The 25,922-nt window shown below is 31.1% G+C and overlaps 4 protein-coding genes and 1 long non-coding RNA gene across 6 annotated transcripts; 2 read left to right on the top strand and 3 right to left on the bottom strand.

Moving 5' to 3' along the window:
* Nucleotides 1–689: 689 nt before the first annotated feature.
* On the bottom strand, nt 690–3,084 carry LOC117929597 (40S ribosomal protein S21). Its single transcript, XM_034849926.1, has 4 exons — nt 3,003–3,084; nt 2,254–2,349; nt 2,039–2,171; nt 690–997 (listed from the first exon to the last, which is right to left on the bottom strand). The coding sequence occupies exons 2-4, from the start codon at nt 2,301–2,303 to the stop codon at nt 932–934; spliced, it is 249 nt and encodes an 82-aa protein (XP_034705817.1). The 5' UTR covers nt 2,304–2,349; nt 3,003–3,084; the 3' UTR covers nt 690–931.
* Nucleotides 3,085–4,437: 1,353 nt separating this feature from the next.
* LOC117929671 (cell cycle checkpoint control protein RAD9A) lies at nt 4,438–11,789 on the top strand. 2 transcript variants are annotated; one of them, XM_034850035.1, is made up of 11 exons: nt 4,438–4,550; nt 5,567–5,686; nt 5,763–5,871; nt 7,187–7,438; nt 7,561–7,673; nt 7,868–7,932; nt 9,268–9,518; nt 9,596–9,752; nt 11,082–11,122; nt 11,199–11,390; nt 11,517–11,789. In XM_034850035.1, the coding sequence occupies exons 1-10, from the start codon at nt 4,446–4,448 to the stop codon at nt 11,327–11,329; spliced, it is 1,344 nt and encodes a 447-aa protein (XP_034705926.1). In that variant the 5' UTR covers nt 4,438–4,445; the 3' UTR covers nt 11,330–11,390; nt 11,517–11,789. The 2 variants fall into 2 exon arrangements, with proteins under 2 accessions (XP_034705926.1, XP_034705927.1); XM_034850036.1 differs by having other exon boundaries at nt 11,501–11,789.
* Nucleotides 11,790–12,937: 1,148 nt separating this feature from the next.
* On the bottom strand, nt 12,938–14,972 carry LOC117931377 (stress-related protein). Its single transcript, XM_034852351.1, has 3 exons — nt 14,756–14,972; nt 13,843–14,067; nt 12,938–13,628 (listed from the first exon to the last, which is right to left on the bottom strand). The coding sequence occupies exons 1-3, from the start codon at nt 14,789–14,791 to the stop codon at nt 13,182–13,184; spliced, it is 708 nt and encodes a 235-aa protein (XP_034708242.1). The 5' UTR covers nt 14,792–14,972; the 3' UTR covers nt 12,938–13,181.
* LOC117931378 lies at nt 13,543–15,099 on the top strand. Its single transcript, XR_004654033.1, has 2 exons — nt 13,543–13,647; nt 13,799–15,099. It is a non-coding gene; the product is annotated as an uncharacterized LOC117931378 (long non-coding RNA).
* A 6,211-nt stretch (nt 15,100–21,310) lies between these two features.
* LOC117929793 (protein RALF-like 33) lies at nt 21,311–21,968 on the bottom strand. The gene has a single exon (XM_034850201.1). It carries the CDS (start codon nt 21,886–21,888, stop codon nt 21,514–21,516), a length of 375 nt encoding a protein of 124 aa, XP_034706092.1. The 5' UTR covers nt 21,889–21,968; the 3' UTR covers nt 21,311–21,513.
* Between the last annotated feature and the right edge of the window lie 3,954 nt (nt 21,969–25,922).

Genomic DNA, 25,922 nt, shown 5'->3' with positions numbered 1-25,922 from the left:
GGAATGCTTTTTTGATTTCCCTATTTTATTTGTTATGATATGGTTAAGGTTTGAGTTGAATTGGATGTATTATAGACTTATTAAAAGATGGAGACAACTCCAGAAAGCAAAATGATAGATAAATGCTTTTGGGTATTAGGTTTGAGGAATGATAGAGTAGATATACATGTAACATTGTTTTTAAAAAGGCATATTTAAGCGCGTTTACACGAGAATTTGAAAGAATATATAAAAAATATTTATTAATTTTAAAACAATTTTTTATTTTCTTTTACTTCTTATTTTCGTCTCTATTTCTTTTCAAAGGAAAAAATGAGAGTAATAATAGGAGTATCTTGGAAAGATACCATGAGTAGGCGGAGTGGGATCGGCAGTGTACAGTACCAAAACAAAAATAATCTTTTCGAAACATTTTGATTTCTAAAAGGTGGTTTTAATGCTCCCATGCTTTCATTACTGCCATTCCAATTTTATAAACGATCAATTCTTCCTTTAAGGATCCATCCAGTTGTAACCATTCTTTGCCTACAGGCAAATCTGCAGCTCCAAGACTGAAAATGGTTATATTTTTATGAGCTTCCAGGAATGGATCCAAATCTGACGAGGCGTCTGCAAACCAAGTTCCGGGTATAATGATATAACTAATGAATACTCTTCAATTTCAAAATCTTAGGAAGTTTCAGGTTGCGTTTAAATGCCCACTGAAGAACAAAAAACCCTAACAGTGCAAGGTTACATAGATCCAATAATGACCATGAACTCAGTTCACAGAATATGCTAAAATCAACCAACAAGGCCAATATTCAACTTCAACAATAGTACTTGGAAATGAAAAAAAGCCATTGCAAAACAAAGTCCATAGAAATTGCGATTGCAGCCATGTTATCTCCCCACCTTCTATCATGAAGGAAAATGTTTAAAGAGACTGGAACTACTGTTGCCGGACTTCGGCTTTCTTCTTTTGCCAGAGCCTATCAAGGGCACTGTCAGCATCTCCCTACAAAGTTCAAACAACGTAATTACCAACCAAGCTTCAGCAGAATAGATGTGAAATCCAAATAGAGAAAACTTGTCAAATAAGCAAAGAGCAAGTCAATTCAAAGTTGCCCAAACAGACAAAACAGAGCCCACTGAGTGAGACCTCACCCCCATAGGCTCAAATAGCCACCACCAAATCCACTGAAAAAGAAAGCTTTACATTTTTTCATTATATGAGGCATCCCATAGGGATTACTATTGTAAGGACAATAATACGACGCTATCAGAACAGTGCTTTATAACATCTATAAATAGATCAAAGACAAATTTTTTCAAGCACAGCCGTTAGTTTACAACCAAATTGAGCACCAACAATCATCCCTTGTTTCTCTTCCCATGTAAGTTCCTTTCTACGAAAAAACCACCATCAATAATTAAAACACAAAAAAAAAAGGAACTGTCCTCCATAATAAGACACATTTGAACACAATGCCCATTCCACCTTGGCAACATATGCAGAACACGCTAAGCTCAGAAGACATTAATGTTTCCAACTCTCCCACAACAAAACTTCTGCTATCCCTCTTAAATCAAACCCAAACAACACTCCCCACTCCTCAATAAGCTTTTTAATTTTTACGAGCCATTGCGCCTAAGAAGTTATTGTATTATTCCCCAACTATTTCATAGGATATCTTACATTGTCAATAATATTTTGTTTTTTGAGTTTTCTCATTTGCTTCCAGTACAATAAGATCATTCCTAAAACAAAAGTAATATGGCATGATAAAACAAAACATTCTTTCTGACGTAGTCTTACTATCCAATTTGCAAATTATGCTTCTTAGTTCAAACAAATTTTATCTAACTTTACAGTAGAATGATTTATACAATTAGTTCCCTAATGCGTTTGCAATGCTATATCTTAAAACCGAAATAAATTTTAGAAAGACAAGCTCATAACAAAAGGGCTAAACTTATGAAAAACAAGCCATAAACCTTTAAATAACTAACAATATCAGTAATAATACTTGAAATGAAGATAAGAAAGAAAAATAACCTGAGCCCGGACAAAGCCGCAAAGAGCAAAGGTAGTAAATTGACCGGTGTAAGTTCCACTCTCATCTAAATGCCCAATGTTAATCTGGACTGATGCATGATCCTTTGAAGTGATGAGCCTATTAGTGGCAGAGCTGCAAGTATAAGAAAAATCAATCAGAGTTCCATGACCCAACACGCTAAAAAATGGCTAATCAATAAAATAAAGCAGCATACCACTTCCTAGGGATGTAAAGATCCATGTTTTGTCCCTCTTCGTTCTGCATCTTGGCTGGTTGTTTAAATGCTCCCAATATACGGATCTAAAAATACCTGATTCAATATAATCAAGTCAAAACAACTACAAGTGCTCACTTTAGATAATTAAAAATACATATTGTAGACAAATTTAATCAACTATTTTTTTCAAAAAATAAAGCATATACTCTTCATAAGAACAAGAAAGGAGCATTGGTGTATACGGATGGATGCATCTTTTATAAAGAAATTCCTAATTTTTCCATATAAAATATTTAAAAAATAAAATAAAACATAAAACAAAAAAATTTGTTTCTAGGGCAATCGCATCGTGTAATCTTATACAAACACAGCTAAACAGTTCCGCTTGATTTCTGAGAAACCATGTGAAAGTAAAAAAATGAAAACTAGTCATATAAACAAGATGGGTTTGTTTAGATTGGTATAAAATTCTTACTAAGTCTTATCAACCACAATCATATAAACTAGTCATAATGGAAGAGAAATAGGAAGAATAAGTTCCGTTTGATTGCCGAGAAATCAAAAGAATGGGGGTTGATACTCATCTTTAACCAAACCCCTAACCCCAGGGCAAATCGCAAGCTATTTTCCTATGCGTTTTCGGCAGCGACATACAATCACAAAGTAAAAGAAATTGTAGATCTAAAATTATAGCAATGACATGTGATTCAAAGAAGAACAGAAAGATGAGATTTACGAGGGCTTACCAAGACGAGAAGAGAGACTGCAACCGCAAATGGAGGGTTAGGGTAGTCCCGTGGCATTATATATAGGTGGCTCAAAACCCTAGTCCAGTTAGAAAATGACCAAAAAGACCATCTAAAACGGTGTCGTTTCTCTGCTATTTTCAAAAACCCTAGCTCAAAACCTAATTATTTCTTTTATTTTAACTTTTAATTTTATTTTATATAACAAAATTCAAAGATATCATACCAAAATTTTAATCTGAGCCCTTCATCTGTGTAAGGATAAATCTGAGCCCTTCATCTGTGTAAAGATAAATCTAGACTGTTATAAATATATATATATATATATATATATATATATTTATAAAGGAAAAATTAAAGAATGGACTCGCACCGTTAAAGCTAAAAAAGATTATATGTATTTAATCAAAACTTTATAAGAAATGATGAACAAAATTTTAACCATATTTTAGCCAAATGAAAATATTAACCCTTTTTTTTTCCTTTTTCTTTTTTATGAAATGAGATTACAAAGCATAATACCTACAAATATGATTGAAATATGAGTTATAATAATCTTCAAAATTAAACTTTCTAATATCTTTAGAAAAATTTAATCACCAAATGAATTTATTTTAAATTATATACCGTTCTATTTACTTTATTAAAATAATAGTAATATTTTAAAATAAATAAAATCATAGGCTAGATAGATAATTTATTACTAGTGCGCTTAAATTTAAAGTCCGGTTGTATTCTTAAAAAACACTTTTAGTTGAATTTGAAAAAATTTATGAATGCATTTTTAAAAATTTGAAATATCATTTACAATATTTTTTTTATAATAATTAAAAAAAATATTTTTAACCTAAAACACACACACATACACACATATATATATATAAAAATCTAAAAGAAATTATTTATAATGTTAAAAAATCACTTATAATGTTTAATGGAAAAACACTTAATCGATTATTCTTCTAAAAACATTTGATAGGTGATTATTCTAAAAGTACTTTTAGATAAAATGTTTCAAGTAAATATATTATTGAACACTCTTAGAATCCATTTGATAATAATTTTAAATATTACTTTCAACATTTTTAATATTTGAAAAATTTTAACAATCAAATTTAAATGAATTAGAAATATTTTTTAAAATTACTACAAAATACACTTTTAAATAGTATTAAATAGTATTTTTAAGAGAATCACGTATTTTTTTAGAATAACTATAAGTGATTTTTTTCAACACTACAAGTAATGAAATTATACATAATATAATTATAATTTTGAAAAACATAAATCATTGAAGTAAGAAAAATATTAGATTTGTCAAATTATTTACTTTTTTCGTTTATTTAATGAAAAATTATAAAATAAATTGTGTGTGTGCAATGTACATGCATATATTCATATAGATTCCCGCCAAAGAGTAGGTGGTGGGCTGGAGGGAAGAAAATGGAGTGGAGTCTGAGCGGGAACGCTCTCAAGACCTTCGCTCGCTCTGTCACGTGCCTTGCACGTGTGGGAAACGAGCTCGCCATCCAAGCTTCTCCTTCTCAGGTACTTTCTTGGCAAGCAAACAGAGATCCATTTTCTTTCAGCTTTCTCTTTGATTCTTACTTTTTCATCGTCTTGTTTAACCCTGCAATTGGATGCTTTTCCACAAGGAAACAGTAGTATTTAGGCGATAGTGTTGATCGAATTTGTCTATTTGTGTTTTTGTTTGTTCCGTTGTAATAAAATGCCCTAGAATTTAATTCCATCAATTCGAGAGTGATTTGCTTGGTTTTGAAGCAAATGGTGCTTTTACTGCGATTGAAAGCTGTGGTAAAGCGATGGTGATTAGGGTTTGGAAGTAGTGGATGAAGCAAAATTATAAGGTTTGGCTTGGTTTCTGGGAAATTGGAAGAAAAGAAGGGAGAATTAAAACTTTCTAGCATATATTTTGTGTTCTTTTGGTTTGCCAATAACCTGTTGTTAATATCAATACAATTGAAAATAAGGTAATTCAATGCTCCTTAGTCCTTGCCTGGAGAATAAAATAAAAGAAAAGAGCAGAGAATAAGATTGTAAGTTCATTTTCTTTTGTTTTTTCTGTTTTTTTGGTTTGTGGAATTATTTTGAAAAACCCCCCAACTAAGAATCCGATTGGTAGTGATTCTAGGAAGCACTTTTAACCTTTATAGCACTTGAAAGTTTTTATCTAAAGTATTATTTTCAAGTGCTAGAAATGCTTCCTAGAAAAACTGCCAAACAAGCTCTAAGTCATCCAGAGGCATTACATTCTATTGAGTGGAAAATTTCATTTCTTGCTTCTCAAGAATTGAAGATTTTATTATTTTAGTTTATTCTGATAGCTTATTTTGTTTCTTGACAACTAAAGAACATTAGCGAAGATAGAGCCCCTATCTGATTTGGACCCTTTCAACTCACTTGCACAATGTTAAAGATCAGAACAGGCAGTTAGCGAAAAAAAAAAATAGCAATAAATGGCTTATTGGAAGATAGTTATTATTATCCTCATTTTTTGGCGTAAAATTAAAGCTTATTTGTTTATTTACTCAAATTTTCTGCAGCTTGCTTTTCACACAATCAATTCATCACGGTCGGCCTATCAATCTATTACATTTAAGCCTGATTTCTTTGATTTATATACAATTTCTGGTGCCCAAGTACAATGCAGTGTGCTTTTGAAGGTAAGCCACCACAATAACTTTGTTAGAACTAACTGGATCACACAATTTTTGTTATCTTCTCTAACTCAACCTTTAGGCCATTTGTGCTGTTCTGAGGACACCCATTGCAAGTATTGATCATTTGTCCGTGCAATTGCCTGATCCTGATGCGTCAAAAGTGCAGTTGACTTTGAATTGCTACAATGGTAAAGGGCTCTTTCCTATCTCTTATGTGTTATTCATCCTAGCTGTTAAATGAAAATAGGAAGTGGATCTTCGAGATGCCCACCCTGCATAAAACACAGTAACCAGAGATTGATGGGTAGTTGCACACATATGCCAATTGGTGATATTCAATTTTACATTTGCTGCAATTATGATTTATAAGAAGCATACTAACTCCCCTGATGGCATTTAATTAGGTGTTGTTTGCAAATGAAATTCATCCTCTGTGTTTTATGCAACTCTTTAATAGATTAGTTGGACTTGTAAAATGTGGTCATCACCATATTTGCCAGCATGATAATAACCCAATGGAAACAAGGTCATTTGAAATTATGACCTTATTTTTAATAGGTAAGGAGCATGAATGGGTCATTTAAATCCATCAAATGTCTAGATCAATTTCATAGCAAATGGTTCTTAAAAGCTTACAACTGGAGAGTGGCAAAAAGGGCCTTATGTTCATGCACAACCTATGAGATAACATTTTGTACAGCTTTCATAACAGATGGATTGTTATAGCAACTAGGAAGAGGATCTGTGTTTTATAAACTAAGAGTTCTGGAATCCAGAATTGGACTTTGAATCCTAATCACATTAATTGAATACTATAATTTGTGATGTTCAATGCTATGTGTCTTCATCTCATAATTGATGCAGGACAACCCTAGGATGGTTGCCTACATTCAAATAGGTGGGCTAGGTTTTCCATTTTTAGAGTGTAAGGAGAGGAACAAGGAATAAAGTTTATGGTAGAGAAAATAAAATAAAAAAAATAGAGAGAAAGAAGATATGACAAAGAAAAGATGGAAACCTTAGAGTCTCACTAAGGCCTTCTAAGAGTCTCACCATCGAGGATTGCAACACTTGCAATAAAAAAAATAACGTTATTAACATCATTTAATTCAATCTTTGATTTACATCGATTAACTTTATTTATAGGCTTCTCTAAGAAATCCAAAGTCTACTAAGATTCTAATAACCTATTATGACTCTAATTCTTATTATAACATCCAAAGTTTACTAGGATTCTAATAACCTATGATTCTAATTCTAATTGTCTTATAACCTATTTAGTTAACCCTAATTTGACTCCAACAAATACTAATACTAATTTAATTCCAACTAATTCTAATCCTAATTTAACTCCAAGTAATGCTAATTTGACTCTAATTGCAACTAATACAAATTCCCTTTCTTGATGTATATCTTAGAGATTCATCCCTCATCAATAATCTTCTAATATTATACTTCATTTGGACCCATCAGGGTTTAAACTTAATACTAGTCATTGTGCAGGTGTGAAAAAGGCCTATTGGATTACTTGCAATGTTGAACCCGACATACAACATTTGTCTCTTGATAGGACAAGATTCCCCAGCAACTTTGTAGTGAGGCCTCGAGATCTCAACAGACTGCTAGCTAATTTTCAGTCATCTCTTCAGGAGATTACAATCATTGCAACAGAACCCACTTCCTTACCCTCTGATGCTGCAGGTGAAATAGGCGGAAAAGCTGTTGAACTTAGATCTTATATAGATCCAACCAAAGGTATGTTAAGATATTCCATATCTATAAATTACATGATCCAACCATGGCTGGACCAGGGTATTATCATTTCCCCCCCTTTATTATCACTAACTGTTATTGGTGCTTCACATTTTCAACTGCAGACAATGACTCCTCATTACACACTCAGTTGTGGATAGATCCTATGGAAGAGTTTGTGCAGTATGCGCACTCTGGAGACCCTGTAGATGTGACATTTGGTGTGAAGGAATTGAAGGTATCGTAGACCTTTCCCTGAAATCTAGTTTTGAGTTCCATTAACGTGTGGTAATATATTTAACTTAACAAAAGCCATACAACATCCCTATCAGTATCATTACAATCATTTGTATTATTTGACACTGTCTGGATATAAGGTTATTTAGCTGCTATAATTAATTTCTTGGTATATATTGGACTACCAAATTTCAGGCATTTCTGTCTTTCTGTGAGGGAGGTGAAGTTGATATTCACTTATTTTTCGAGAAAGCTGGCGAGTAAGATATTTATGAATCCTATGCCACTTTTTATTTATTATTTATTGTTTTCTATTTTAATTCACCTAGCTTTCTTTCTTTTTACAGTATGCTTTGCTTTGTTTTCTCTCTCCCCATCCATCCAAAACAGGATAACTGAAAAGATGAATTCTAGAGTGAACTGCAAACCTAAAGCCCTTATATGCACTATTAATGTTGGACATTCATAATTTTGAGTATGGCTTTCATTCATGATATTGGTGAACCACAAATGGGCCAATACTGCCTTGTATGATAATACAACTTGGTACTCACCAAGATGAAATGGTAGAATAAAAGAATGTATAATATTGCTATTGTCATGAACTAACCTGGGAACAGAAAAACACATATTGAATTAATCAGATTAATAAAATTAACTGTTCTTTACTAAGATTTGTTGGTGAAGGTTAGTAGAAGTACTGCCTCTCTGGTCTATAACACTGCTATATTAAATTTTTATATTTAGTGCATCAGTATCTTTAAAATGTCAAAATACTTTAGGATAGAACAACTACGAAGCATCTCCTCCTTCATATTGCATCAATACACTCACTAAAATAACCAGAAAACGGCATGTGTTCCAGATTTGTTTGATGCTATAAACACAAGCCTAAATTTATCCATCTATTACTTTCTGTTGTAATCTGGCACCTGTCACCTGTGATTACTACCCTTTTTTTTTTTCTCAGACAGATATTAATGGAAATCAAACAGATAACTTACATACAAGACCGTGTTACAAGTTTTGTTAGCAAAATACGTTTTGGTCTGGATTAATCCTCTAATGTATTATATTTATGTGAGTAGTTTTTAACCTGTGCCTTTCTATCACATTATAAATCCTTATTGCCAGCTACCCATATGTCTTGGTATCATTAATGCTTGAATTTAAACCACAAATTTGAATTTACCACATATCTAAATTGATTTTTTTGGGTAGTTTTGAATCTGTGCTTTTTCTATCAAATCATAAATTCTGATTGCCTGCTACCCATATGCCTTGGTATCATTAATACTTAAATTTAAACCACAGGTTCAAATTGACGAGATATGTAAACTGATTTTAACAATTCCATTACGTATCTTATTTTGGATGGTTGGACAAATTATAAAGGAACAGTCTCTGGGAAACTATGAATAGTTCACAAACTTTTAGGAGCATCTACTTAGTGGTTTCAAGGGCATGTTTTCTAAGGAGGTGGTCATCCTACTAAATGCTTCAAACTCATGGTTCTTGTTTTACATCTTGGATAAAAGTTTTACAGCATGCAATATATGGTTTTGATCATGAAAAAACTTCTACTGGGGAAACAGGCCAATTTTAATGGCACCAAAATTCGGTTTGGATGATGGATCCAGTTCAAATTTTGATGCTACACTTGTTCTCGCGACCATGCTTACATCACAGCTTCATGAAGGAAATCCTTCACAAGCTCCGCCAGCAGATGATGTAATGATTGGCCAAGCTGATCATGGGATGGGTTCCCAAGCACAACAAGGGATTCCAAGAGCAAATGTTTCTGGGCATCCATCTGATCACACCAAAATTTGGTCTGACCTCTCAGGTAATTATCTTCTCATTGTTTCAATGATGACAATATATCATGCATTGAAGGTTACTAACTATTGTCATTTTAACCAGGAAGTGCAGCCAAAAGTGGCAGTGGTGCTGAAGGCAGGCATGTTCAGGACGAAAGAAATCCAAGTGCTGCTGAGCAAAGGGAAATTCAAAGGATTAGTACAATACAAATTTCAAAGGCAAGATCTTCTGGGGGAAATGTGCCTGGTGACTCTAATCCGTATCCTAAACTTTCTCATTTGCATGAGCATGTTGACTGCTCAAGTCTTCTGCTTAAATGCCTCATGGAGTCCTTGTTGTTTACTAATGGCTGCTGCAATTCTTTTTTCCTTCTATATCTTTTCTCATTTTGGAGTAATCTCATATGCAAATGCCACAAATTAGTGTGGGAGGTAATAGTTTCTATGTGAAGGGCACTTCAGGGGGTGATTGCCTGTCTCAGAGTTGATCATTAAAAGCTCACAATCGTGAAAGAGTATTTACTGTTTTGAAGGGGATGGCACAAAGTGTGAAGTATGGATCATTAAGGACCTCCATATGCTTGGACTGTAACACAGGTTAATTGCTATATTTTCTTGTTTAGGTCTTCCACCCCTTCTGCCCTTTTTTTTGTAAGGCATAGTTTTGTTGTTTAAGGACATTAGGAAAGAATAAAAGGCAGGCAAAAAGGAGGCATCTCAAAACACAGTTTTGTCGCAAACCTTAGCTGTACTTTGTCTAATGTCTGAGGCTTAGGCATCAAACGTCAAATGGATCTTAAAGCATTATGTCATGATTCGTGTGCATTACATTTTGGGATCCAATCCTAATGGAAAATCTTCCTTTGGGCCCTGGGTTGGTGGTTTTCTTTTAGCCTAATATGTGATCTACGTCTATCATGCCATTTGATCATGAGAGGTAGTATTTCTTTGAGGAAGAAAACACATGATGTGGAATCATTTTGGAGGTTTTAACGGCAAATATCAATCATTAGTATGATAAAATTTGGTGTGAAGAGCAAGCAATGAGAGGATCTGTCAGTGGAAGAACCATCTTCTATATATTTCAATACACTTGGTTATTATTTGCAAGAAGTAGATCCCAGATATGGTATTCAAAAATCTGTATTACTGTTCAGCTTCATTTATCCATGCTAGAGCCGAGGTACTCTGCTGATTCTACTCCTTGTTTAGGTAATGGAAAGTTGGGATGCCGTTATATGGAATGAATTAGGCTTACCACCTTTCATATGAATATTGTCTGAATCCTTCAATAATATGGTTATCAACATTAGATCACAGTGATATACTGTCTCCTCCAGTGGGAGGTATACACATTTTGTCTATCTTTTGCCATTCATAATAGACGGCCATGGCAGAGAAATGATACAATAGTAGAGAAAACAACACAAAACCTCTGCACTTGCAAAAGAGAATACTGAGCACCTCGTTCACTCTAGAATACTAAGGCTGTTTGAACAATCTTGCAGAAGTTTTGTTATATATTGAAATATACACCATGGCTCTGCCCAGAAAAAATGACAAGTAATTCTCTTGACTGAATGATTTAGCTGCCAACCTACAGAAGCAGATCATGCAGAAGATCCTCAAGGTTAGTAAAAGAACCAGTTTGTTTGGTTAACCTTACTCATGCAATAATAAACATTTTTCTGCTTGGTCCCTTTCAGCTGGAGCAGAAATTAATGCTCAAGCTTTTTCGCAACGCCATCCTAGCAACTGGGTAGATGCTGATGAAGATGACGACGAAGCAGATGATAATGAACTGTGTGTTCAGTCAACCCCTCCATACTATGAATAACAAATAAGAATTATGCATCTCCTCTTCCTCATGATAACTGATGTCTCTCTTCTTTTAACCTGTAAGTGCATGTTTCACAGCTTTGTCCTTTAACTACTATCCTGTTGAACTAATTCAGTATTTTTTTCCCCATTTTGCAATGTTATTTACTTAATTCTCCTCTAATGCAAGGATCTTACTGTGTCAGATATCGTGTTCTGAATCCAGCATTTTAGAGCTGTTGTTTGATGATGTGCTCTGGTTTTGGGTGATGGAAAGCAGAGGCATTACATGAGTTTGATTGGATGAAACCAGGTAAAAGTTTAAATATGAGATCAGTAGACTAACAGTTAATAGGATGATGAGATGATAACTGCTTGTATTGTATTACCATTGCTGTATTTGGTTTATTAGGTTTTGTATCATTCTCTTCTGTCCATCAAAGTAGGATGCAAATTGGAATACTAGGATCTTTGTCCTTCGATCTAGCATAGCTTGATATTTTTAAAGAACATATTTTAATTGTTTTTATTTTTTTTTAATTATTATTTTTTAAAAATAATTATATAAAAATAAGGAATAATTAAAAATGAAACATATACAAAATTATTTTTAAAACATATTTAAAATTTTTTTAAAATAAGTTAAAATATTTTTTTTTATTAAACAAATTTTTGTTCTATAAAATATCGTAAAACACTTTTTAAAAACTGTTTTTCAAAATTATTATCAAACTTAACCAAAGTTTTTGAAACTTAAAAAACAAGTTTAGTAGAGAATCGAGTTAAACTAGTTTTTTAAGGATTTATTCTTAAAATATATATTTTTTTAAACACAAATTTAAGTTGTTTTTTGTGGAGTGTTCTAATAAATAATTGACACGTGCGCTCTTGGGGGTATTTTTTGTATTATACATGAATGAATAGTGTTTTATAGAAAATAAGCAGAGAAGTATATTTTATATTTGAATTCCCAATAACGTTGTGTTTTTAAAACAACCGAGACATGTCTACAAATTGCTTCCAAATAAAAATTATTGTTTGAGAATTTATTTTTATTTTTTTTAAATTGTCAAATAGACTCAAACTTATCAAATTCCGAAACCTTTAAAATGTTCTTTTTATCATTTATCACAAAGGTTTCAGTTCATTTCTGAATTTCACTCAAACTTTTATGATCTATGGACATCCATGGTATTTTGATAAAGATATATATTTTCTAAAGATATTTATTATAAAATATGATTTTTTTTAAATCTATCAATGACATCGATTTGGAAGCTATTTTTAATTTAAATATTGAAGTTTTTTTTTTTTTAATAAAAATAAGTCAATTCTAGTATTTTCCAAAGAAAACTTTGGATTAGATGCCTCCCAATTGGAAATACTTTTGGAATTATCATTATTCGTGATGCTTAATAAAGATACACCAAATTTCAACTGTATCATACTGGAGGTACATACACTGGTATTTCTGCCAATGTGAAGGGACTTGGTCAGGGTCTTAAAACTACTGCAAACTTCTGAAAATCAGGTGACATGAAATAATTGAAGTTGAATAGTAGACAAACGTATACGTCATTCGCCCCAACCCTTGAAACAGAGGTGATAGGTGGCCAAATCCGCAGAATTGAAACCTAACTGGCTGGCAAGGAGAATCCTTTATAAAATTGGCAACCTTTTTGACATTTTCCTAAGAATAAGAAAAGTCGCAACACCACCGAGGATATCGCATGGATTAAGCATACCAAGAGTATCAGGATACAAACGAAAGTATAAAGTAGAAGATTTTATCATTCACCAAAACATAGAAAAAGAACCATAGAAAGTAACAACCATGTAACCTCAATGCACAATAGCATCAGCTCTTAGAATTAATGGCTCTGAACCTCGGCCCCAAACACTTTGGTGATCTTCTCAGTGGGAACCAATGGCAAGTATGTGGAGACCTTGTAACCTTTCTCTGCTGTGCTGAGTACTGTTTGATTATACTTCTCAGAACAGTAGGCAGCTGTTGGCACGACAACTTGAACCACCTGAGGGAAGAGGGGAAGCCGGTTGAGTGAGTGCCATGCGGACACAGCATAATGCTGAGCCACTGGTTCATATTTGGTGTAGAGGTCCTTGGCTGCAGGTTCACACTTTGTGTACGCTGACTTTGCTAGCCCAGAGGCAGTGTCCACGATACCTGAACGTTGAACTTCTGATGTCACAGCCCGAGCCACACTAGGAGCCTTCTGAGCAGCTGCGACGGCTTGGGATGACACCTGCTTAACCACAGGCGGCACTTGCTTTCCAAACTTGCTTACAGACTCATCCACCTACATTCATGACAATAAGGTAAACATTTATGTGTGAGTCTTCAAATCTCAACAACAAGTCTCTTTTCTGGATTTCATTTCCACTGAATCAAATATGAAAAGATCAATTTCTCAATATACGAAGTTTTAACCATGAGCAGAAGAATGGGTTTGGATGGTATCCTCTACAGACCCCACAAGAGCAGAAGAATGGGTTCAAAAGAACGGTGCTCACCTTGCGATCGATGAACCTGAGTAGTTCAATGGGAACACCATGGAACTTGTCATATACGGGGGCCACAACAGTCTTAACCGTTCCCTCGACAGTCTGAACACCAGGCTTCAAAGGACCAGACCTCTCCTTGGCATATTCATAAAGGCTTGAGAAGCACAGCACAGCATGGAGGGTTGCAACTTGGACAAACTCAAGGTACTTGAGTCTCTGTTCCTCTTCTTTAGCCTTCAATCATGAATCAAAAAGATAATCAAATCAATCTTTGTTGCAAGAAAAGAAACATCTCTAAGAAATCACACAATATTGCTGGGAAAATGTAGAACAAGGAACGAAACTACATTTTAATATTAGGTTTTTTTTTTTTTATCATTTCAATCTCCCAAAAAAGGGGTCAAAATCTAACCCAACTACAGCCAAAGAAATCATAATTTTATTAAATTCGATTGAGAGGAGGCCCCTGTTTTTTTAACATATCGTATAAATTATGGTTTTAATATGGAGTGGGAAAAATTATGTTTGAATAACTTTCTGCTCCAGATTGGTTTTTTGTATCAAAAATTTCAAACGTCCAAATTACAATCTTTTTCTCTTTTTCCTATTCCATTTCTCAGGAGCCAAACAGGGAGTAGAGGTCAAAATTCCACTCATTCTGCCTTGAAATCGAACAAACAAAAGTATGTTAGTTCAAAATCTAACATACTTTCTCAATCCTCAACCCCAATTTCAAGTCCTCCAAATATGATCATAGCCATACAAATAAATCAACAAGGAAATCGAAACCCTAATTTTTCCATCACCGATCAATAACAAAACAACAGAAACATCAAAGGCAATCTCCTCTTGAATCCTAAGTAAACAAACAGCGAGAACAAATAAAATAAAAAATAAATAAAAGGAATAAAAAAAAAAATACCATCTCCTGTTGGGGCATAGAATCCGATACGGCCATTTTAGAAAATTGGAAAAAGTAGTTGAAAGAAGAAAGCGATGGGAGAAATTGAAGACGTCTGCGTTAAAGAAACGGAGCAAGAGAAAGCGCGCTGAAATTGTTGTTTGAGATGTAAGTTGGACGAGGGGTTTTATAGGGTCATTGGAAGATTCTGGGGGCCGATCTAGACGGAGAAAATATAGACGGGCTGCGGTGTGAAAGCATGTGGCTAGTGGCTACGCCTACGCGGCGTCGTTTTCGTGACTCTTCGCCGTTAAGCTATTGTGGTGCCGCCCAAGTTCAGTTATCTATCCCTACTATTTACCCAATATGCTAGTTTTTCACCTTTCTACCCTTCTTATTTTACTATAAAAAATTTTTATGTTTAATAAATAATAATCATTATGCAAAAATTTTAGGAAAATACTTGGCTATGGTATTAATACCTATCATATAAAAATTTCGGATAAATTAGAATATGTATAATGAGATCTAAATCATTGAACAATCGAACAAATTAAATGACAAAAACAAATGGGATTAAGGTACGAGATATTTACATGACATTATTTGATTAAAGGATCGTACAAATAAAAAAAATACAAATAAATGAAATTAAGGTACAACTGAAATATATATATATATATATAAAATGAGATCTAAATCATTAAATAATAGAACAAAGAGATATGATTAGGGTATGCGATATTTACATGACATTATTTGATTAAAGGATCGTACAAATAAAAAAATTACAAATAAATGAAATTAAGGTACAACTGAAATATATATATATATATATATATATATATATATATATATATATATATATATATATATATATATAAAATGAGATCTAAATCATTAAATAATAGAACAAAGAGATATGATTAGGGTATGCGATATTTACATGACATTATTTGATTAAACGATTGTACAAATAAAAAAATTACAAATAAATGAGATTAAGGTATATATATATGAAATATATACATGACATCATTTATACTTTTCTATTATAGTCAAATCAAAATTTTTATATTTAATAAATAAAAATTATGATATTAACACTGTTTAATTGATTGTAGTAACATTTTTATTAATTGTGTTTTTATTGAAAATATTTTATAGAGAATCACTTAAAAGAGGTTTATATATATATATATACATACACAAATGTATAGTAATAAAAATTAATATTCAAAAAAAAAATTATAGTGCCTCTAAAATAATCTATAAAATACTTTACTTTTATAGGAAAAAAAAACACTTTTAAAATATTTGATAGAATTAAAGGAGGGTGATCCTCAAATAATCTCACTCTCTATTTTCAAAAAAGAAAGTATTTAGATCATTAAAAATGACGCGAATAAACACCAAAATGAATCTCAATACTCAAATGATCCTTTATTTTTTAAAAAGAAATAATATACAATGAGAAATATTTAAAAATATATAAATTTCATATCTTTTATTCCCTATATTGAAAAAAAAAAAAAAAAGAGGAGAAATACCACAAAATAAAGACAAGAGTTTAACCACCCCCCTCCCTTTTTTTTTCTTGAATTAATATTTGACCATCTCACTTAAAAAAAATAATTGGACTCAAGCCCATGACAAATTCTATATATATTATGCATTTTTTTTTGTTTTTTATTACTTTCATAAATAACGATTTTTTTTTTCTCTAAGAGAATAGGTCAAACCTTTTATAACATTTAACATTACTATCATGGATGATCCATCTCAAATTTAATAATAGTATTGATAAACCCTAACCCGCATTAAGCTAACTAGAAAAAGATCCCGTTAATATTGTTATTGATACTAGTAAATAATGGTTTTTTGCATCTTTTATTACTTTTATTTCTTTATTATACAACAATAATTGAATGTGAAAAAACTTTTACATTTTGTCATTTTTAAAACATCTAATCATTGCTTATCATGAAAATAAATAGTAAAAAGTAAAAGCAATAGTAATAGATATCACCATCATTCCATAAATTGAATTTAGATAGCTATCAAATCATATCCTTGCTATAATTAAAAAAATTAAAAAAAATAATAAATAATAAATAAATCACAGTAATATATTATCACTCGAGTATTTATTCATATTATTTTGTATCAAAATTTAGGAGAATTAATTTCACTCATCTTCTTCATTGTTCAAATTAAATACATTTGAAGCTCATTAATTTGGAATTTTATCTTAAATCTTTTTTGTTTTGAGTTAAATGAGAAGTGAATGAAATTAACTAATAAACACGATAATAGAGAAATCTAATGAGATTTCAAACTAATGATAAGAATTAGACGTGTTTAGTCCAAATTTTAGGAGTGAAATTAACCTAACCCAAACTTAAGAAAAAGGATCATGGGAGAGTTGATATGCTTTATCTCCATCAGTCAATTACTCCAAAGAATTCAATGCAAAATAGATGACTTTTAGATGAATTTATGGCGCATTTGCGTTTAGTTAGTTTTCTTCGTCTTGAAGGAAAATGGGGTTCATTTTCATAATTGATCTCTGCATCATTTTCAAGGGTTTGATACCCAACTCTACTAAGAAAAAGACTTGCTATGGTGCTCTACTTTTCTCTAGGTGGGGCCTAAAATTATGGATAATGGAAATCATCTCAACCACAAAAACCCTATTCTTTGGACAAGCTTATGACCAGTTTGAACTTGGTTAGGGTTTTAAATCCAAAATGCTCCAATCCAGAATTGTATGCACCATCCAAACCAAAAGTCCAAACCCATCATAAGTGTGGGTCCCACATCCGTCTAGGCATTAGCCTCTCTCCCGTCCGATTATAGATGAGTAGAGGGGTGTCCGAGTAATGTCCATATTCATTGTCCAAGTAATAAATATTTCGAACAGTGAGGATAAGATCGATTATGAGCACAAACGCTTGAATTAAAGGCTAAAATCGTTATTCATAGGGCTAATTATTAGTTAATTATTAGCATTTAAAGTAGTAAAGAAGAATGTAAAGGGTTACAACTCTATCAAAGTAAAAACCCTTCAATCATCGAAATTCAAATATGATAAAAATTCTCTAAAAAAGTAATAGTTTGTTCCTTTTAAAAATTGACTTGAGTTTTGAAGGGGTATTTTCGAAAAAACCATCCAATCACACTTTATTGTAGAAATGTTCGTCGTCGTTCGTTTGGAAAAAGTTAGCCAAATAATACATTATTTATCGTGTACCAACAATAAAGAAGTCATTATGTCAATCAACTAAACCTATGTGTCAAGAATAAATAGTAATAATAATAATAATAATCATAAAGGAAGTAAGAAAAATATTGAATTTTCGGATGTTTATGACATGTTTGAAAAAACTTCTTAAGATTAATTTAAAGGTTAACTATAGTATTTAAGAGTATTTCCATAGAATTCTTAATTATTGGTCCCATACTTTCCATTGTGATATTTGTGTTTTTAAGAAATTGAGAAATTCATGTTTTTCTCTCAACATATTAAGCAAGTTGTTATGTAAATAAATTTTTAACAATTATTGTAATTATTCTTATCTTTAATATAAAATAATATCTTTTAAATATAATTTTAAAACATAAAATTTGATCACACATAAGTACTAATTATTTATACTTCTGGTTATTCTTTTATTAAGCACAAAAGCTAAATATTTATAGCAATAATTATTTATATTCATGATTAGAGATGTAATTTTGATGGAGTGGCTTGACCAAACCCAACATTTAGGTGAATTTGGATCATTATTTTGAATTTTTAGGTTAAGTTTGGGTTGAGTTTTTTCAATTCAAACTTAATTTGGATTGAGTTTGAATTGAGGATTGAACAACACGAACTTAAGCTAAAACACAAATTTATATTTATATTTATATTTATAATATATATTATCTTATATAATATAATAGTATTTTTAAAAAAATTAAGAAAAATATCAAATTATAAAAATTCCTTTTTCCATATAAATTTTGGTATAAATTTATAGAAAAATATTTTTAAAAAATATTTATAAATGAATTTTGAATTATACAACTCAACAATCCAAACTTAACCCAAATTTTAAAAAAAAAATTTAATATGAATTAATTTGGATTGGGTTCAAACCTGCCATCAACTTAACTAACCCACCTAGGTTATAGCTGCTTTCATCATTGTTTTGCATTTAAATCATATTGTATAAAATACCCTCGTACAATTTTAGACACATGAAAAAAGAAAAAAATGTATGTAAAATATAAATAAATAAAAATTGATAAAAATATGAATAATATGATTAAGCTTAAAATGGTGTCTTCTCTTTTATTGTGGAATAAATCAAATTATATATTAAAATTAAATGGCTGATATTAAAATCCGAGTACGGTAGCTTTTGGGTACAATAAAATTTTCCAAAAGATTGGTTGGACTTGATTAAAGTTATAACAACCTTCTCTCTTCTTATTCATTTGTACCTACTAGAGACCCTTCATCTTACCAGGGTGACTTCTTTCACGAGTGCAATACTCGTTTCTTCCTCGCTATTCAAGTACAAACATGTCTCACACAAGCACTTAATATTGCTTCACCAGATTCTTGTGAAATGTTTTTAATCCCATCACTTAAATGCAATGTGTACTATGCCAACAATGTGGGAAAATTTTTGATGAATATCCACCCAAATGTTTCTTTTTAAATTGGACAAAAATATCCACCATACTTTTTATATTTCTATCCAAACATCCATAATTTAAAGTGCCAAAATAAATAAATAAATAAAAGAGGGATATGGATATTTCTCATAATTATCATTCAAAATGTTTATATTTTATTAAAAAAAAATTTCTTGGAAAAATTTCACAATATTTCCCGAAAATCAAATTATCGATATCCATTTTTTATCATATTGTGACATCTAAAAACCTAATAACTTTCTAAAATATGGAATTTTTTTTTATCACTTCTTTACCACCCTCACCTTCATAGGGTGATAAATGATAATTATTAAATAGTTTGAATTTATTATATACTTTATTTTAGGGATTTATGGATTATTTGACCTTACTAGTAGTTTTGATCATAATATTACTAATCAAAAGGAAAAGGAAAAAAAGAAAGAAAGAAAGAAAATGTTTAGGGTCATAGTACATGAATGAGATGGAGAGCTAATGATACTTGGGGGGAGTTGGTATGGGGAATCTAAGATGGGCCTTTACATAAAGTGGTGTTTGGCACTTGGCAGCACAGGGGACCACTGTTTTGCTTTCAACTTCATTTATGCATGGGTGTGATGGGTACATCATTCACCAACCAAACAGAGCTCCCAATTTCAAAAACATTTATATTATATACATTTGAATGAAATTTTCATAGATTTCATGTGAAGGCTTTGAATGGAAAATAAAAAAGGGGAATGAGGAATGGAAAAGTGGACCAATTTCATGATCTGGTGGGTGGATCATATCCACTGACTTTGATTGCCCTATTCCCATGATAATGACTTCATTTCTCCTGTTCTTTTATTTTTCACCTTCCATTTTGGTGAACTTTCTTTTCCATCTCAATGGTTCCACCATCAAACATCATAGCTTACAAGAAGATAAGAAAGAATGTGTTTGGTAGAGTGGAAAATGGAAAAATTAATAATACTAATTATGAGGTAGAAAGAATAAATGTGTTTGGCGTACGAGAATAACAACATGAAAAAAAAAAAAATGAAAATAGAGAGAAATCACAATACAAAAAATAAGAATAAAATTTGAATTTACTTTCTTTTCCATCAAGATGGGTAATATCAAACATCATTGTGGTTAGTGTTGGATAGATCTTAGATTTTGTTTGGGGTTGAAGCAAAGAACTGGACCAAAAAACACTAAGATTAAAAGAAAAGCTTGAGACCTTTTCTCTACTTTATACAGAATTATAAAAAATAAAAAATAAAATGCATAGAACTTTATAGCACAAACAAAAGTGGGTTGATAAGAAAATATGTTGACAGTTGAGTTTCATAAACCATTTTTGGAAATATTTTGCTTCTAGAAAATATTGATAATATTTGCAATTGACTGACAACATTTCAAAAGAATGAATTATTTCTACACCTTCCCATTTAGCAGCAGAAACCAACTCCAAATTAATGATCCAACAACATCATATTTTCATTTCAATGAACTCATTTTTTCCTATTAAAATTCATTTGAAATTTCTTTTTAAATATTCATTTTTCTTCTTTTTTTGGGCACACATGCAAAAGATTTGGTGGTAGCCTCAATTATTTATATGTTTCCCCTTTTTAAATTGCTTTCTTCTTTCTTGATGTTTCAAATCACTCATGAGTTGTGAATGAGCTGTGACTCCAAGAATATAATTCCATTCTTTTTTTTCTCTTTCTCCTTTTCCCACACAATTTCTTTTTTCTTGTTTACTTTTTCCTTGAAAACATGGCAAAAGCGAGCGATTAAACAGTCAAATTCGAACCAAAGTCCACCCCCAAAACTCAATCAATTGCCAAAAAGGTCAAAATAGTGAATTATTTCCCCTTTTTTTCAAAAGAAAGAGAAGAAAAAACAAAGATTGTGTTGTGCATTAGGGAAAACAAAAATTGAGAGTAATAATGAAAGCAAGATACAATAATAATTATAACAACAATTTCGTGATTGAATAACAAACACGGCCATCAATCTCTCTCCTTTTTCCATGTATAGAACAGCACAAACACATTACAGAAAAAAAAAATGGAGAAAAAATGGAGATGAAGAGGAGACTAACTTCTGCAGCGAGTAATGGTGCTGCAACCACGGTTGTACGGATTTGCCTGAGCACCAGCCTGACAATTGTAATAGGAAGCGCCACGTCGAGAGCACGGCACACTGTTCCTCTGAAGCGCACCGTAGCTGATGTACTTGCTAGTCGCTAGGATGCGCCGGTTGATTTCCGAGTCCATCGCGAACTCTGAGGTCAGGCCGAACTCGTCTTCTCCGCCGGCGAGCGCCAGGCACTCGGCTACAGTTCCCTTGCAGACGGATCTCGTCGGAATCCAGCTGAGGTTGTCCGCAGTGGAATCAACGGCGGTGACTGCGGAGGCGGCGATGAGGAAGGCGGCGGCACAGATCGCGAGGAGGCCGACGGAGTTTGCCATCGTCGGTGGCAGCTGTTTCTCTCTCTAGAATGTCTCTCTCTCTAGCCTTTGCGTTCTTGGCGTGATCGCTTCTGATTCCCTCACTGAAGACGAGAGAAAGGGCCTTTCGTGGTCTGTTATAAGTATACAGTTCTTAATGAAATGACACTACTTTTCTCTTTATTTACGGTATTGCCACTGAATGAATAAATGGTCCTAGATAAAATATAGTCTTTTCAAGGTTGTTAAGTGATAATGACATATGAAAAATGAATAATAATAATAATAATAATGTTTTTTTTTTGTCAAAAGCCTTATATTTTTTTTTCAACCAATTTGAAAAAAATTTTTTAAATAATTTTATTTGTACTACATTTTTAATCATTCTCGGTATGCAATTAGTTTTTAAAACAATTTAAAGAATAAAAATAATGGAAACTAATTTTATTAAAAAAATTATCAAATATGTTTTTATTCTTAAAAAAACATTTCATAAATACCGCTGAACATAAATTTAAAACATATCAAAATATTTAATATCCATTTAAATACATTTTTTGAATTTTAAGTTCATTTTACAATAATTCTAATAGTATATTTGATAATAATTTTTAAAAGTATTTTTAATCTTTCTCATGAAAATTTTTAATTTTTTAAATATTAAAAATATTTTCAAAAACCGTATTATAAGAATTTTTTTATCTTAAAAAGTATTTTTTTTAAACAAAATGGGTGGCATCCCAAGATGTGCTCCACCCCATCGTGGTTTCGGGGTACAAAATTTAGAAAGTATTTCTAAAAACACTTGATAAGTGATTGTTTCAAAAATACTTTAAAAAAAAAATTTAATAAAAAAAAACCTTTAATTAAAAACACTATCATGTTATAAATTTATTTGAAATTCAGTTTCAAAATTTTAAAAGTTAAAAATGATAAAACAATTGACATCTTAAATTTTTTAAATAATTTTAGAATTTTTTTTTTTTTAAAGGTTATTGTATGGTTTTTAATAAAAGTTACTATTATTTTTAATCTTAAAAATACATAAAAATAAAAATAAATTGGGGATTGCAAAAGAGGGGAAGAGATGGGGATGGCAAGATAGTAATTAAAATGACAAGGAAGGGTATAAGTAGGTGAGTAGTTGACATGGGTTTGGAAAGGGCGCAAGTGGAAAAGAATAGAAAAGAGAGAAAGAGAGCATCTAGGGTTAATTGGCTAAGAAGTACTCGGCCATTCCCTAAGACCGTCCAAAGAATCTGTTAACCTAAACACGTTGTTTCTCTCCCTCCTTCCTCCCCCTTCCCACTTCCGTTACCGTCACTTTCTCAGCGCAGCCGACATATTTCATTTCTTCTCGTTCCATGCTTAAGGCTGTGTTTGTCACGAAGGAAAGAAAGGGTAAGAAAAAATTACCAAATTTTTACATTGTTTAATTATTTATTAAAAAAATTTAAAAATTAAATTAAATTGTTGAAAAATAAAAATTAAGTCATCCGTAAACGACGTCGTGTTGATTTATTTTTATTTTTAAAAAAATTTGTTTAAATCTTATTTAATCTCATTAAATTAACAATTAAGAGATGCTGAGCCACTCAAAATAAATTTATTCACGTGACTTTTTCAATCACTCGCCAGCTCAACGCGCTTCTGTTAACAATTAACATCCCCAACGGCTATAATTATAATTTTGAAAAATAAACTTAACGGAGCGTCAAACGACGTTTATTTAGTCGTGACGTGTTTGCGACGGCTCTTTAAAAAAATTGCTGGGACCCATTAACAGATCGTTATGGCGGTGTTTGCGCGTCCCCAAAACTAACCTCGTCACGACAGCTGTTCGTTGAAAATATATAATATTTTTTATTTTATTTTCGCAGGAAAAACATTCTCGGGAAAGTGACGAAAATATTAAATTTTGTGTTTGATAAGAAATCAATTTTTCTAAACAATTCTTAAACATAATACTTCGTTATTTTTAAAAAGAAATAAATTTTGAAATATTTGTTTAAAAGGGCATAAATTTGGAAATATTTGTTTAAAAGAGGTGAAATAATTTCTAAATTATGAATCTAATTATTTTTATATTTTTTATAACCTATTTTTTTTATATATAAATATCATTTATCATTTCAAGTATTTATATATAAGTTTTAAAAGAGAAGATTACTTCTATAAAAAAATAATGAGGATATTTTTGTTCAAATAAGACCAAAAAATGATAGAATGTCAAATTTTAAAAATTAGGTTTTCAAAAACCATTTTAATTAAATAACCCATAAATATTTATCTACAAATTTAATCCTAATAAAATAAAAAAGAGAAGATAAGGAAGATAAGGAAAAGGTTTTAGAAGAATGCATTTGACAATAATTATACGAAGTATTTTTAGAATGCATTTTATTTTAAAATACATTTAAGAGTGATTCTAGAATTTGTAGTATTTTTAACACTTAAATGATATAAAAAAATTTAAGTGTTAAAAAAATTAAAAGTGTTTCTTAAAATCATTTTCAAATGGATTTTTAGAGTGTATTTGAACGTTTCCTAAAATCATTATCAAATATTGATAATGATTTTAGGAAATGTTTTCAAATTTTTTAATACTTTAAAATTTGTATCACTCTAATAATGTTTTTTACAGTGATTTTAGGAAGTGTTTTTAATATTTTTAACATTTGTTTTTATTTTTCAAGTATTAAAAATGCTAGAAACACTTCTTAGAACCACTTTCGTTTATATTCTAAAATATTAAAAAGACTAAAAACGTTTTCTAATCACTATCAAACACATTCTTAATTTTTTGTTAAGATATAAAATTTTTTATTTTTCAAGGATTAGAAAGCTTAAAATCAATGTCAAAAGAATAGTATATTTAACGGTAATTGTATAAAGTACTTTTACCCTAAAAAATATTTTTGAAAAGACATTTATCGTTCAACAAAATTGAAGAAACACTTTCAAAAAATTTTTAAATTAAAAAACGCCTCCATTAAAAACATTTTAAATAAGAAACACTTACTTTATCATCCAAGATGATGTAAAAATAGATTATTTATTTCATTAATTTTTGTGATTTATAAAAAATAAATAAATAATTTATAATTTGTTCTTGAAAAATGTTTTAAAATCATTATCTAATTTTTTATAAAACAAAAAATTATTTTAAAGTATAAAATGTTTTTAAATATTTTTAAAAATAAATTTTATATGGAACATTTTATTTTTAACTATTCTCTATATTTAAATAATTATTTTTTAAAATAACTCTAAAAAAAATAAAAATAATTAAAAACAGCTAAAGCGTATCCTAAAAAATATATCAAAATATTCTCAAAGCATATTTTAAAAATTATCCTATTTTTAAAATAAACTATCAAAAAATTAGTTTTAATTTAAAATCTTTCAAATTTTTTTAAATTTAAGAAACTGTTATTTTGCTCGAAAACAACAAAAAACTTTATTTAGAAATAGTTGGCAAACGGGCCCTTATAATCCCAAAACAAACCCATTTCCACTGCTTTGGTGGTCCTAATCATTGACCTTTATAGAGCCAGCCACGTGCCCGTCAAAATCTCAACTGTTTCCAACCTCAAAGCAGGGGAAGGAAAAAAAATAGTGGAGGTGAATAATGATAAAGAATTTGGGGGGTGGATGATGATATGACCTCAAAGACATGCTGGCACGTAAGCTTTGTTCATGGATCATGCTAAAATGAACGACAACCCCACTTGTAGTTTCATATACCTCAAGTCGTCGCTTAAAAGTTCAACTATTTTAAAGTCTTGGGCAATGCCAAGGACGACAGGGAAATGCATGAAAGGCAATTAGACCGAGTCGCTTACCCAGGTGCCAACTTCCTTCTACAGTCTACTCATGATTGCCAAACCTGTACTGCATACCAGCCCACACATCCATAATGCAGTATCTATACAAGGAAATATTCAAAATTTATCGACCCATTTCATTTTGTAAAGATATTATTCTTCAACACGACTTTAAAATATGTCTATATAATTAGAAAAACCCACATAATGTCGGGATCTTTTTCTCCA

This window comes from Vitis riparia, chromosome 14, assembly GCF_004353265.1.
Source record: "Vitis riparia cultivar Riparia Gloire de Montpellier isolate 1030 chromosome 14, EGFV_Vit.rip_1.0, whole genome shotgun sequence".
In the NCBI taxonomy this organism is placed as follows: Eukaryota; Viridiplantae; Streptophyta; class Magnoliopsida; order Vitales; family Vitaceae; genus Vitis; species Vitis riparia.
The sequence above is the reverse complement of the archived record's forward strand: the minus strand, read 5'-3'. Positions and strand labels throughout refer to the sequence as shown.

What these genes read in the sequence shown, in the direction of transcription:
- LOC117929597 (XM_034849926.1), bottom strand. Translation starts at nt 2,303, where the DNA reads ATGCAGAACGAAGAGGGACAAAACATGGATCTTTACATCCCTAGGAAG. An exon ending in CTTTACATCCCTAGGAAGTG is followed by an intron (nt 2,172 to 2,253) that starts GTATGCTGCTTT and finishes TTATACTTGCAG; the next exon opens with CTCTGCCACTAATAGGCTCA. An exon ending in GCGGCTTTGTCCGGGCTCAG is followed by an intron (nt 998 to 2,038) that starts GTTATTTTTCTT and finishes TGAACTTTGTAG; the next exon opens with GGAGATGCTGACAGTGCCCT.
- LOC117929671 (XM_034850035.1), top strand. Translation starts at nt 4,446, where the DNA reads ATGGAGTGGAGTCTGAGCGGGAACGCTCTCAAGACCTTCGCTCGCTCT. An exon ending in AATGCAGTGTGCTTTTGAAG is followed by an intron (nt 5,687 to 5,762) that starts GTAAGCCACCAC and finishes CTCAACCTTTAG; the next exon opens with GCCATTTGTGCTGTTCTGAG. An exon ending in GTGCCTGGTGACTCTAATCC is followed by an intron (nt 9,753 to 11,081) that starts GTATCCTAAACT and finishes TGAATGATTTAG; the next exon opens with CTGCCAACCTACAGAAGCAG.
- LOC117931377 (XM_034852351.1), bottom strand. Translation starts at nt 14,791, where the DNA reads ATGGCCGTATCGGATTCTATGCCCCAACAGGAGATG. An exon ending in CTATGCCCCAACAGGAGATG is followed by an intron (nt 14,068 to 14,755) that starts GTATTTTTTTTT and finishes TCATGATTGAAG; the next exon opens with GCTAAAGAAGAGGAACAGAG. An exon ending in TCAGGTTCATCGATCGCAAG is followed by an intron (nt 13,629 to 13,842) that starts GTGAGCACCGTT and finishes TCATGAATGTAG; the next exon opens with GTGGATGAGTCTGTAAGCAA.
- LOC117929793 (XM_034850201.1), bottom strand. Translation starts at nt 21,888, where the DNA reads ATGGCAAACTCCGTCGGCCTCCTCGCGATCTGTGCCGCCGCCTTCCTC.